Source organism: Piliocolobus tephrosceles, chromosome 6 (assembly GCF_002776525.5).
Source record: "Piliocolobus tephrosceles isolate RC106 chromosome 6, ASM277652v3, whole genome shotgun sequence".
Lineage (NCBI taxonomy): Eukaryota > Metazoa > Chordata > Mammalia > Primates > Cercopithecidae > Piliocolobus > Piliocolobus tephrosceles.
The window spans coordinates 114225648-114239882 of NC_045439.1; the positions used below are offsets into that span (position 1 = coordinate 114225648).

General features: G+C 35.2%; 1 protein-coding gene across 3 annotated transcripts in view; it reads right to left on the reverse strand.

Moving 5' to 3' along the window:
- Nucleotides 1-14235, reverse strand: part of ARHGAP5 (Rho GTPase activating protein 5) — a 70699-nt gene that overhangs the window by 43998 nt on the left and 12466 nt on the right. For all 3 annotated transcript variants that reach the window (XM_023227379.2, XM_023227377.2, XM_023227378.2), the window contains exon 2: nucleotides 9192-13076. In XM_023227379.2, the coding sequence (XP_023083147.1) occupies nucleotides 9192-12908 (3717 nt within the window). In that variant the 5' untranslated portion in view covers nucleotides 12909-13076. The remainder of the gene's footprint in view (nucleotides 1-9191; nucleotides 13077-14235) is intronic.

The following is a 14235-nucleotide window of genomic DNA, read 5'->3' on the forward strand; positions in this document are numbered from 1 at the left end:
TAGGCACTTGTTAATACTATGTGCATAATCTTAATCTTCACAATGGCTCTCAGCCAGCTACTATTTTCCATCTATTTTGACATACCTGGAGCTTAAGAGTATGCGTGGGAACGAATAAGGTTAAAAACGTCAGCAAGGGCCATACTGCAAATGGCTTTTGATGCCTAACTCAGGTATTTGGAACTTTATACAGAGGTTACAAATATACTTTGTAAGGAGAGGGAGCAGGCACTTCTATTTTAGCACTGTCCCCCAGAAAGCAACATAAACACCAGTTTGAAAAAATTGGTGAATGGAACACAGAAACTTAATTAAAAATTTACTGTATCACAAATATTGGTGAGGATGCAGCAGCTCACGCCTGTAATCCCAGCACTTTGGGAGGCTGAGGCGGGTGGATCACGAGGTCAGGAATTCAAGACCAGCCTAGCCAAGACGGTGAAACCCCGTCTCTACTAAAAATACAAAAATTAGCTGGGCATGGTGGTGGGCCCCTGTAATCCCAGATACTCAGGAGGCTGAGGCAGAGAACTGCTTGAACCTGAGAGGCGGAGGTTGCAGTGAGCTGAGATCGCGCCACTGCACTCCAGCCTGGGCAAAAGAGCGAGACTCCATCTCAAAAAATAAATAAGTAGTATACCCACTCTGGAAAACAGTTTGGCAGTTTCTTATCCTGTATTTGAATGTTCATGACAACTTTATTCAAGATGGACAAAAACTGGAATGACCTGATGTCCTTCAACAGGTTAAAACACTGATGTATCCATATTATGGAATATTATTCAGCAATAAAAAGAACAAACTGTTGATACATGCAACAACTTGGCTGAATCTCACGGGCATTATGCTAAATCAAAGTCAATCCCAGAAAGTTATATGCCCTGTGATTCCATTTATACAACATTCTTGAAATGACAAAATTATAGAAATGAAAAACAGATTAGTGGCTGTCAGTGGTTAGTGATGGGTGAGGAGAAGGAAAAGCATGTAGTTATAAAAAGACAAAACAAGTAATTTGCTAGTGATGGAACTGTTTTACATCTTGACTATGGGAGGGATGCACAAACCCATACACATGAAAAACTGCAAAGAATGAAATATACATATGTACAAATTAGCACAAGTAAAACTGGGGAAATCTGAATAAGATCTGTAGATCATATTAATGTCAATATGCTGGTTGTGATATTGTACTAGTTTTGCAGGATGCTACCATTGTGGGAAAATGGGCAAAGAGCACATGGGATCTCTGCCGTTTTTGTTTGTTTTTAAACAATAGCATGTGAATCAACAATTAGCTCAAAATAAAATCTTTATTTCTTTAAGAGAAAGGTCTTTGTGATAATGCAGGTAAGAAGTAATGACAATCTCAACTAGTATTATGAAAATGGAATGGAAGCAACACATTTTATAGCAGAATAATGAATGATAAATAGTCGAGTATGATAAATGACAACAGCACGTAGCTCTGGCCCACAGTTAACATAATGCTGAAAATATATTCTTACTCAATCATGGTGAGGCTGGGGAAGAAAACGCTATGACCTATATGGAAAACCCTACCTTTCTTATTGAACAGATACAAACATGCCTTGTATTACTGACTTCTAGAACTTCATAGACATTTTCTTCAAGACATAGTCTCCTACACGAGAGTTTCTCAATTTCAAGATTATTGGCACTTTGGGCTGTATATCCTTTGTTGTGGAAGATGGCCTGTGAATTCTGCAATGTTTAGCAGTAACCCTGGCTTCTACCCACTAGTTGCCAGTAGCAACCTCCTACTTCCAGCTGTGACACCCGAAAACATCTCTAGACACTGCCATATGCTTTCTGGAGGGCCAAAGTGACCCTGGTTGATAGCCACTGTGCTAGACTAGTAAAAACAAAGACCAATAACTCAAGTTTGGGAAATAGCTAGAGATGTATTTCTGAAAAACCTGAGTATTTTAACTTTAAAAAAGGTCCACACATGACTCAAGACTGAGAAACAATACTGCAGGTTATACAAAGCTGAATGATAACCATAACTGCCCTCAAAAAGGTTGTAACATAGTGAGAAAAACAAAATTAAGCTACAATATAAAGTGATCAGGCAGTGAGCAGCAGCATTACATTATAGTTTAACACATTGGTGTAAGAAAGAAGCCTTCAGGGGACCCAGCACTGTAAAGGTTTATTTAATCCCCTTTTTAAGCCTATAAAAGCTGTAAGTGCTGGCTGAAAGTCCAAACACACTTCAGAAAACTTACATTGTGAAGACTCTCTCACACCCTTTATGCTAACACTAGGTGAAAAGAGGAAATAAAAAACAACAGAGTGTAAATAAATGCGATCTAGGTTCTTGCACATACTTATCAGGCAAACTAACTTTAACCTTGACTCAGGAACCTTTATTCTCTAAGATAACACCTTCCTAAAAAGCATTTCAACATATATATGTGGCAGATATTTTATTAATGCCATTAACAACTTAACAAAAACTAAACCTGGAGTCACAGAAAGTTCTAGCAAAGCAACTAACTATTCAAGTGAATGGGTGGATTTCTACCCAGCTTCCCCAAATTTCAGTGTCTTCCTCCTCCCTCTCATCTTATAAAAGGAGTTTCTTAAACTGGGATCCACAGGCTTTTAGGAAGTATTTGAAAGCATTAAAACTCCAGTAATATTTTGTGCATGTGCATTTTTCTAGGGAAAATACCCAAACCTTTACTCAGATCTTCCAAGGCTAAGAACAATTTCAAAAAGTTCAAAACAATCATGTTATACAATGTATGCAAGTTGTACCCTTTATTTTGACTAAGATACAATCATAAGATCTCTTTTGTTGTATCCTTATATTTTATTGTAAGGATTCTAAACATCAAAAATTACTACTACTTTTAAAAAGCAAGTCTCCTATGCTCTGGGGTTTCTCTTCTTTAAAAGTCACAGATTAAGCCCTATTGACTCAAGTACTCCATCCACACATTAGCTGAGACGACAGGAAAACATTACAGAGCAAGAAATCATAACACTGCATCTACTGTAAAATACCTCTTCTAGGAGTGACACAATTTGTAGTACACAAAATTTTGGTGTACATAAATTAGCAAACCTATAAATTTACTTATTAGTCTTACAATAGTAACAATTGTCCATTAATATAAGAACACAATTATCTATGTTATAGAAGTGCCTTCATGAAACATACTTAACATTTACTATTAATCTGCTGCAGAAATGAGTAACTTCAATAATCTGTACTATGCTTTTACTAAATATTCAGTATGCTGCTATAAACACTAAGAAAATGTTTGTATAGAAAGCCAAATTTAAATTAGCGAAAATGTATGCCACCAACATAATTTTTCAAATTAAATCTCAACAAAATGTATAAATCAGAAATATACTTTAAAAATTAACCATCCAATTACATCTCAATCTGAATTTGAAAAGCAATAAATCAAGGTCAAATGAACAACACAGAATTCAAAGAAATGGCAAATAGTAAAATCCTGCCAGAAATACTTGCACTATATATCCACACTTGTTACTATAAATTGGTGTAGCCAGCACCAAAAATGCTGCTGAAGAAACAAATTTTAACTTTATGAGAAATTATAGAAGCACCATAGATCTAGTTAATCAGGGAGACCAATTTAGCTGGTTAGCCAGGAAGAAAGCAATAGAAATGGTACTGAAGAAAGCCTAAGTAAATTCTTTCCACATGAGATGAGATATGAGAAAGAACCAGAAATCCAGCTAAACTTGTTGAAAATATAAAACATATTTAATTTTCAGCAAAATCAATTTTATTAGACTGAACTTCTTGAGAGCACAGCCAATGAATGACCAAGTCATCCCCATATTAGTTTCTAACAGTGTTCAGGCATAGTAGGCATTTACCAAAATGCTTGTTGAATAAAATGAATTTGCTTGAGTCAAAATAAATTATAAACACATGAACAGTTCTTTTACAAAAACAAAGGCCATACATTTATGCTGACTTCAACTGATCACAGTACAACACAGAGTACTGTGCTAGGCCACAGAGATCAACTATAAACAAGATACAAATATTGCCTGCAGTAGACATTGTGGTTTTCCTACCTTAGAAATTACCTCGATTTCACAGAAAGCCAATTTCACCCAGAGCTCTCAGGATAAAGAGTAAAACCTAAACTCATTTTTCTTTTTTTTTCCGAGACAGGGTCTCGCTCTGTTGCACAGGCTGGAATGCAGTGGTGCAGTCACAGTTCACTGCAATCTCAAACTCTTGGGTTCAAGTGATCCTTCGGGGCTCATCACTATACCCAGCTGAATTTTTACATTTTTGTAGGGATGGTGTCTCACTATGTTGCCCAGGTGGGTTGGACCTAAATTTAGTTGGATAATTCTACTCCCCCGGACAGACTGTATTGGTTAGGAATAGATGCAGGACCTAACTCAAGGCAGATTAGAAAAGATGCTGGTTGAAGGGTCTACAGAGGAACCTATGGATATAATGAATATTCCGTATCAACTCTGAAGAAATTAAGCAAGAAAATAAACACAAAAAAGAAAATCTGAAATTTTCAAGCAGTTCAAGACTTTGTTGAATAAAGAATCTTTGCTCATTCAATGAAGTATAAGGCTATCCCATCAGATCTGTAAGTACTGCCTTCCTATAGTAAGGTTTTTTTTTTTTTGGAGACAGAGTCTTGCACTGTCACCCAGGCTAGAGTGCAGTAGCACGATCTTGGCTCACTGCAACCTCCACCTTCTCAGTTCAGGCGACTCTTCTGCCTCAGCCTCCCGAGTAGCTGTGATTACAGGTACACACCACCACACCTGGCTAATTTTTATATTTTCAGTAGAGACGGGTTTTCACCATGATGGCCACGCTGGTCTTGTGTCCTGACCTCAAGTGATCTGCCTGCCTTGCCCTCCCAAAGTGCTAGGATTACAGGTGTGAGCCACCGCACCCTGCCTGCTCTTTCTATATAGTAAGCTTTTTATATCCAGTTTTTTTTTTTTTAGCTTTCACAAAATTCTTTCAAGAACCTGATTTCTCTCAGATGTGAACACTAATAGTCAACCTAATGACTGTCAAGAGGTTAAATGATACACACTAAAAAACATAACTTTCTCATAATTTATGCATTCTGACATAGACAAATGACAACAGAAACATTTCCATATATTTCATTACTTTTATATCTGGAATGAACAATTTACAGATAGAGTGAGGTTCTAGAAATCAGAAGTCAAATAATGCTAAACCTAAGATTTACTACATTAATATAATGGCATGGTATGAAGTCATGATTTGCTAACATCAAATTAATACCTTGTGACTCAATATATACATATTAGTATCTATCTAAAACATACTTATTTTGGTTTTATTCTTCTGCCAGTCTCCAAACCCCATTACAGTGGCTAAAGCAGCAAAATCTTTTAAGACACTAATTGATGGTGGATTTAGATAAGAAGGGAGCAGTAAAATACAAAGAAAAAAAACACTGACTAGGAGGAATACAAGTTGGTAATTGCTAACACAAAAAGGAGGAAAATATTCAGGGCCTGGAATAAGACATGAAAACAATTTAAAAAGAAGTTAAAAATAAAAAATCATCTGAATACCAGCTTATACTAATACACCATAAAAATCACCAAGTATTTTACTATTTATCTGAATCAAGCTAAAAATAAAATAGACAAAATAGATACTGAAGAAAAATCAAACCAACTTAAACACAGGTGTTTAACACATTCCTTGAATGTGTTAAAAACTGGCAATTTTATTATTAATACAACTCAAATTTTCTCAGGAAATTTCAAGCAGTTCTCTTAAAGGGCTGCTCTTTGAACACTAGTAGGTTACTATATTAATTCAGATTTTAAGTAAAAAAGTACTTCTTTTTTCACTGTAAGAGACTACAAATCTATTTTGGTTTATTAGAACACAGCTATGTTCATCCGTTTACATATGGTCTACGGCTGCTTTCACAATACAACAGATATGACCAGGTGCAACAGACTATATGACCCTCAAAGCCAAAAACATTTACTATCAGGCCCTTTACAGAAAGTTTATCAATGTCTGCCCTAGATCAATGACTAAACACACTGACCTCCTTTAAGAACATACTATGTTCCTCTCCCACCATATGTACATCCTATTTATTCAGCATTAAATACTCTCCATTACATATCACCAACCCCCAGTTAATTATGTAGCTATCAGATCTGACTAAAAATGACTTTTCAAGAAGGCCTTTCCTCACCATTTAGACTAGCACATCCTAATTTAACTAGCCACATTTCAAGTGTCCAATAGCCCCATGTGGCTAACATGTTTGAAAGACAGCAGTAAACCAGAGGTCTGTTTGTTTCCAGACTCTATTCTATTGGTCGATATGCCTACCTCTGTGCCAGTAACACACTGTCTGGAAGTTTTATATTATATGATAGAATGAGCATATACACTACCACCATTCCACCCTGCCTTTCTTCTTCAGAAGTGTCCATGCTATCAAATCAGCATGTGAAATTTCTTAAAAACTTTTGAAACTTCTAATGAAACAACACTGAATCTAGAGCTCAGTCTGAAGAACAGTGACTTCTCTATGATATGCCATATTCATGGACAGGAAGACAATAGCTCTGTCATTTATTCAGGTCTTTTTAATGTCTTTCAATAACATTTTATACTTTTCCAACACAGAGGTTACACATTCATTATTCCTGGGGACTTGATAATCTGCCATGTTTTTGTAAATGGTGTCTTCTGTAATGACTTTCTCTAGTTTTCTGCTGCTAATGTATAGAAATGCAACCTATTTTTGATTACTGATCTTATATCAAGCTATTTTGTTAACTCTAATAATTTATCAGTAAATACTACTTTAGTAATACTAATCCTTTTTGGCTTTTACTACTACTTCACAATTTATTTAATACTTATAGGATTATTTGAAGCATTTTTGTTTAGGTAAATTACATTTTTCCAGGACTTTGTTCATTTTGTTTAAACTTTCAAACTTGTGGCACGGAATTGTTGATAGTATTCTCTATTATCTTTTAATCTGATCTATCTGTAATTATGTTCTCCTTTTTATTCAGTGTTTATTTATGCCTTCTTTTTTCTCACATCACTATTACCAGAGGTTTGTCTATTCTATTTTTTAGTCTTTTCAAATAATCAGCTTTTAGCCTTTATTTTTCACATGGTCTCTGTAACTCTGCCACTTTACAAATGAATGCCTGCATCTGCCTCCTGACTAAAAGTATACAAAATTATACTAATACTGTAATTAGAAAGAATATGCAGCAGTATGGAAAAGTATGACTGTACTACTGCTACTAAAGAGAACGTTTCTGTTCTTAGGAAATACACGATGAAATATTTAATAGCAAAAAGAGTCCATTATCTCCAACTTAATCTCAATGGGCTTAAAAAAATAAAACAAACCAATAGACACAAAAACACACACACACACACATGCATGTGCACACACACAGCTCCATCAAGTGGGGCAAAATGTAGATAACTGGCAAATATGGGTAAAGGATATATGGATTCGCCTTTACTATTCCTCCAACTTTCACTGAAATTACATCAAAATAAAAGGTTACCAAAGCAATTAGGCTTGTGAACAAAAATGGAAGAAAAAAAAACCCACAAAAATAAAAGCAATTTAAACATGGAAAGGCTGTGTTTTATTTTTGTTAATAAACAGTAAGTAGTTTTAATAATATAAACCAACTAACAGAAAAACATTACAGTTTTTGGTTAGTGATAAAATGGAACTAGTGATAATAGGGTAAGTGTGAAGAGATGCCAGAGAGTAGCATATTATGAGTTGAGTATGTGCTGTAAGTCTAGATCAGTATATTTTTAAAAGTTTACAGCTGGGCGCGGTGGCTCACGCCTGTAATCCCAGGACTTTGTGAGGCTGAGGCGGGCCTCAGATCATCTGAGGTCCGGAGTTCAAGACCAGTCTGACCAACATGGAGAAACCCCTGTCTCTACTAAAAATACAAAATTAGCCAGGCATGCTGGCACATGCCTGTAATCCCAGCTACTCAGGAAGGGTGAGGCAGGAGAATCACTTGAACTCGGGAGGTGGAGGCTGCGGTGAGCCAAGATTGTGCCACTGCGCTCCAGCCTGGGAAACAAGAGTGAAACTCCATCTCAATAACAAAAATTTAAAAAAAGGTTACATGCCTCCTCCAGAAAATTTGCTAATGACAAAAAAAAGTAATACTTAAACTTAGAAAATAAAGCAGAGTCTATCCAACTATAATGGGGAGTTACTATATTTAGGAAAATTACCTAGAATAAGCTTACTCAAAATATCCACATCTTTAATTGGGTCTGATAAACAGCAGTTAGCTATAGAAATAAAGTATTGACAATTTACAAGATTATGGACTTAACCTATGAAGAAATTACCAATACATTAGCATAAAAGCCTACTGAATGCTATCTTAAGACCATAAAATCCTTAAATAAAAGTTTGTGTGCAATTAAGTGTCAAACAGTATTAGAAGTGAAGTTGCTAAAATATCACTCTGAAAAATATCTAATAAAAGTCAAAATTATTAAACACAACTTTAACAGCATTCATATTTAGGTTTCAAATGCTTAATACCATCAGATGGATTAACACCTACTGAAAATGTAAAAGATGAAAGTGCTTGCTTTCTTTAATTTGGTTAGAATCCTGCAATTCAAATTTCAGAAACCTTTATGTCTACCTTCAGGCAGTATACCACCATCTGCAAAGAAGCTGCCTGAAAAAGTTAATAAATATCCAAGACTATAAACTGTTACAATTTTATTGTATTATTAATATCCTTGAGTGAGACAGGTATGCCCAACTAATACTGCAAAATGGTAAGGCAAAAGGGAAAAGCAGAAAAATAGGATGATTTACAAATGGAAAAATTAAGAACAAAATCATTTGATATCTGGGTTTCTGTAAAAAGAAAAAACACATTCATCCAGAATTTTTATGCTGAAGAATATGAAATCAAACTCTATCCCAATAAAGCACAAAAATAACAAAAAATCACTTATCCCCACAAAATACTCAGAAAATTAAAAAGGGCTACTAATTACACATATGGAATGAATGAGACTAAATTCTAACACTGATGTCAGTATTTTAAAAAAGCAACAAGCATTTTTATAAACATCACTGACCTTAAGTTAACCTTACCTTTTTATCTTCTTTCACTTTGTGGGTTTTCTTCTTCATCTTCTTATCGTCTAACTCCTGGTCAGAAGTGATTGCAGGATTATCAATACCACCTTTCCAAGTTTCAACAGGAGAAAGAAGTGGATCTTCTTCACTTCCACGATGTCTTCCTTTTCTTTTTGTTTTAGAAGTGGTGAAAGCCTCATCATCACTGGCGTCTGAATGTGTTCTTCTATAGTATGACTTGGCTTTACTAAACAAGGTTTTAGATTTGTATTTGTATTTTGAAGGCCTCCGTTCCCCATGACTTTTTGAGGTTCTATCAGAAAATCCGTTTTCTTCATCTCCTTGAGTATTATTTACAAATGAGTTTCGAATTTTAATGCGATTTTGACTATCATCTGGGACAACATAAATCTCATCAGAATAGCCCTTCTGTTTGAAAATTGTATCAATGGGTTCCGCATAGTTATCTGAAGGATCCATATCTTCAGGATGTGCCAAAGGCACCCGGGATGTCTGCTTTCTTGGATTTTTACCAATACCAGCTTCAATTGTTTTTAAAAGGTTTGGATCCAGTTTTTTCACATTTGTCTTAGGTACAACTGGTTTAGGTTTAATAGGTGGAGGCACTTTATGGTTGCGTTCATGGTCATGACAGTTTGGGGTACTATGAATGGGATATTCATTTCCTTCCAAATCTAATCTATATCTGGAACGGTCACTAGGTGTTGGAAGCAACTGTACATCATCCCCAATTGGACTATAAGGAGGTGGTGCTTCTGTGTCATCATCTGAATCAGGGTAGTTATTATAGGGAAAACAGTCTCTGGGAGATGGTAGAAAAACATCTTCACTTTGATGGGTTGATTCCCTTGTATTATCAGACAAATAAGAATTTTCTATCATATTTTTTTTCTCTAGAACATCACTAAAAAACAGAGTAAAGACCTCAGTTTGCCGATGATACTGAGATAAAGAATACAATGCTGTAAATTTAGCAGTGATCTCAGTTGCAATGTGTTCTCCTTCAGTCATTAACTCTTTGATAGCCTCATTTTCAAAAAAATCTGCTTGGCTGTCAGTAACTGCCACCAGCTGTACAGGAATGGTATCTTGAACTTCTGATAGAAATGCTCGAAGCATTCCCATTGATGCTTTCCGTTTTGCAGAGTAAACTAATATATACCCATGAACTAGTTCATCTTTTCTTACTCCAATTGAAGAGTGGTATGATAATATTGTGATCTGTATTCGCCTCCTTTTTTCACCAATGATTTTATCAAGCATTAGGGAATTATTCTGTCCAGCCTGAGCAGCACTGCAAGAATGAGAATCAAGGAAGGGTGAAAGAATAAGATCCACACTAAAGGGATCTCCACACATGGCGCACATGACAATTCTTAAGTCAGCTTCTGATATGTCCTTATTGGCAGGAACTGGGCTTACCATATCCAAATTGTGTTTAACTGATTCCAATACTCCTCTTAGAGCTTGCTTTATTTGGGTTTCATTAAATTTACGAGGATACGTACCAGCGGGTACATCTACAAAAGGACATTGTAACTTGTTTGCCAACTGCTGCCCTTGGTGCCTGAGAATTGGTAGATTCTTACTAATGGAATCTCTCTGATTAGCCAGAATTAATGTAAATGGAAGATTAGCCATGTATTTATCTTTTCTGATCTGAGAAGCTTCAGTTCTTATTTTCCCAATAAATTCCCCAATAAAACTCAAGGACTCAATGGAATTAAATACACAGAAGCACCCATGTGGTTTAAAGGCGGCAGTCCATAACTGACTCAAAAAGTAAGGCGATTTGGCATCAACCGGCCGAAGATCAAGTTCATAAATTTTTCCATCTAAGGCATACTCATCATCAGTGGATTGTGTCCTTATCTCATTTGCTAGTTCTTGGGCAAGGCCATCCTTCCCTAAAATAAAAAGGTTAACTTTATCTATATTGGTACTATCGTGATATAATCTTAAGCGGCCGTGATCCAACTGTAAAAGACTACTAGCAAGTAACTGCTCCACTTTAATGTCTGTACAATTTTGGCCACTAAGACATGTTTCTTTAGTGGGATGATAAACAAATCCTATATGCTTAAGTAGAAGAGATTCCCTATCAGGTGCAAGTTTCTGTAAAGCTTTATATCTAGGTTCTTCACTCAGAACTGTATGAATTTCACTCATTTTATCTGAACTGGGTGTTGCATTAAGATCTAAATCATAAAAAAGTTCAGAATGCTCAAAAAGCATTTCTTGAAACTCTTCTTTGGCTTTTTCAACTATTTCTCGCTGATGCCTACCATATACCTCTTTGCTATCAGCCTCAGTGATATATTTGAAGGCTTCATCCTCCATAACAAAGCACATAACTTCCTCCCACGGCTGCCCAGGTGAAATGAATTGAATTTTTTCCAAAGTCTTTTTGAATTTTTCCTTCATTTCTACCCTCCTCTTCTCGGATATTAGATGTTGTACATGGTTCTGATAGACTTTTTCAGCTTCTAAAGTGCTCAGGAGGTCAAATGGAATCCGCCTATCATTAATTTTGTCTATATGGTCAGTTTCATCCCAAGGTGTTTTTTCTAGCACCACAAAACATAACTGGAAATCTGCTCTCTTTTCCATTAACTTCAAAGCTTCTGACCAATTCAAATGTTCAATCTCTTCTAGATTTGGCAAAAGAGTGTTAAAAGCTCTTGGTAAAGTGTTTATATACTCTTCTCTCCTTTTTCTTATGTGTTCCTGTTTAAGTTGTTCTATATGTTTTGAGAATGCATTTCTGGCCTTTCTTGTTCCCTCTAAGTTAATGTATTCTTCATAATCAGGATGATTTTTTAATTTATTACTAACAGTTTTCCAAGTTGCATGATAATCTCTCACAGTCTGCACAAGTTTTTCAAACTTATCTGTTGCTGTGACAACAAGTTGTCTCTGTGTTTTATAAGCATCCAAATAGGGAATAATTTTAGGCTTGCTACGAGTTTTATCCAACATTTGTACCAGTGCAGTGAAACACGTTTCAATGTTGACATTAAATCGTGCTGATGTTTCCACTACAAGAAGGTTCTTTTTGTTTGAAGCAAATGCCTGAACTTCTCTAAGATAATGATCCACGCATTCATCACATTTAGTTGCTGCTATTATTACAGGTTTTTTTGATTTTGATAACTGGACAAAAAGGTTATTCACAAATTTAAGTTGATCATCAAACTTCCTATTGCATCCCTGACTTACATCAATGCATAATAAAAATCCATCTACACTGAGCTTCCCTTCAGGCATTTGCTTCTGTTCAAAGTCTTGTTCTAAGCCTAGTTGATCAGTGCAAATGTACATTAGCTTTTCTGCTGACTGCAATTTAGATGCAGCTGCACGTTTTATATATGGTTGCAAATTCGTACTCCGATGAGGCAAGAAAGTCTGGTCATCAATGAACTCTGTTTGTTCAATGACATGAATTTTGCATTCTACTCCATCTTCACCATTTTGTATTATGTCACCCCAGTACAAAAAGTGATCATTGTTTACTACTCGTCCTCCAAAGTCAATGGTGCTAAGCACAGAAGTATGCTCTGGATAATACTCATCTGCTTTTGAGCGTACAAATCTATTGCACAAACAAGACTTTCCAACTCCACAGTTACCTTTGTCTTTTTCAGTCCCAGAGAGTCCAACTACACTGATGGTATAGGATGGGGGACGAGGCTCTTTGTTTTTTGCCATCATAACTCTCTTCTCACGTCTCTACATTCATAAAGGTAACCAGATATGCTTCTCATTCTGAAAATAAAATCATCTCAAAATACAGATCCCAAATTTCAGAACTGTATTTGGTTCTTTGTATTTCCCTCATTTCTGTGCAGAAACATCTTCAAGATCATAGGGATCATCTTCCTATAAAGGGGGGGGGGGAAAAAACAAATCTTAATCACAAATTACATACACTGAATTACAAATAATAAAGATGTTTACAACAAAGCACCATACAAGTTAATAATAATGATACATGTATTTTAAGAGGTAACTACATAAACAGTTTATGACTTACTGTTATAAATACAAGATGACCTCAAAACATAGGGCAAACCTAACAAAATACAAAATCTAATGTAATGTCTCACAAACTTTAAAATAAACCTCTATTAAACCAAATGTACATTTTGCCTCTAATTACCCCTTCCTGTGAGTTTGAAAAAACAGCTAGTCCTTTCCACTCCCTTAATTTTCCTGCCTTCTGTCACTGGAGGCTATGCTGGTAATAACTAAAATATACTAGTTGCCTTGCAACTCCCTCACGACTTAAAAATACAAAACAACCTGCTTTTTCTATTACAGGGTTCCTCAAAACTTATTCCTTAAAACAGCATTTCATAAGAATTTGATAAGATTTTAGAATATAAAATTTTTTTCAATAAATTTCAACAGTCTTTTTAAAAAAAATCTACCAAATGTTACGCACACCAAAAATTGACTATCTAAATACTTAAACAGAGAAAACAGAAATAAGTGAACACAATACAAATAATGATGGCATTTACATAGATCACTGCTTCTTAAACTCTCTAAGGACCAAATTTTATTTCAAACCTACAAGACCAACTGCAAAATATAATGAAATTTATTTTTACATCGAAGCCTTGATTTTTTGTTAGATTCAAAAAACCTAAAACTGCCAAACTGATCCTAAATGCTCTTATTTTCTGGAAATATTTCCTCTCAAAATAGTTACAAAGGGCACAAGGACATTTTGAGTAGCACCAAGCTAAATAATTTTAAAATGATATATCTGAGACAATCTTTTAGAATTATTTGATATGCTAGTAACACAAGATAACTTTTAAGAATTCCATAAAATTTAATTTTGATTACTTTTCATGTAGGTAATAAACTGGTCTTTTAAAAAACTTTTTAAGAGATTCTTCACATTCTTTTGAGAACAAATTAAAAGAACTACATCATTTCCACCTCCAAATTTCACAAGATAGGAAAAAATCACTAGCAATGTACATCAGCACATATGAAAAGTATCCTCAATCCAGACAAAATAAAGAAC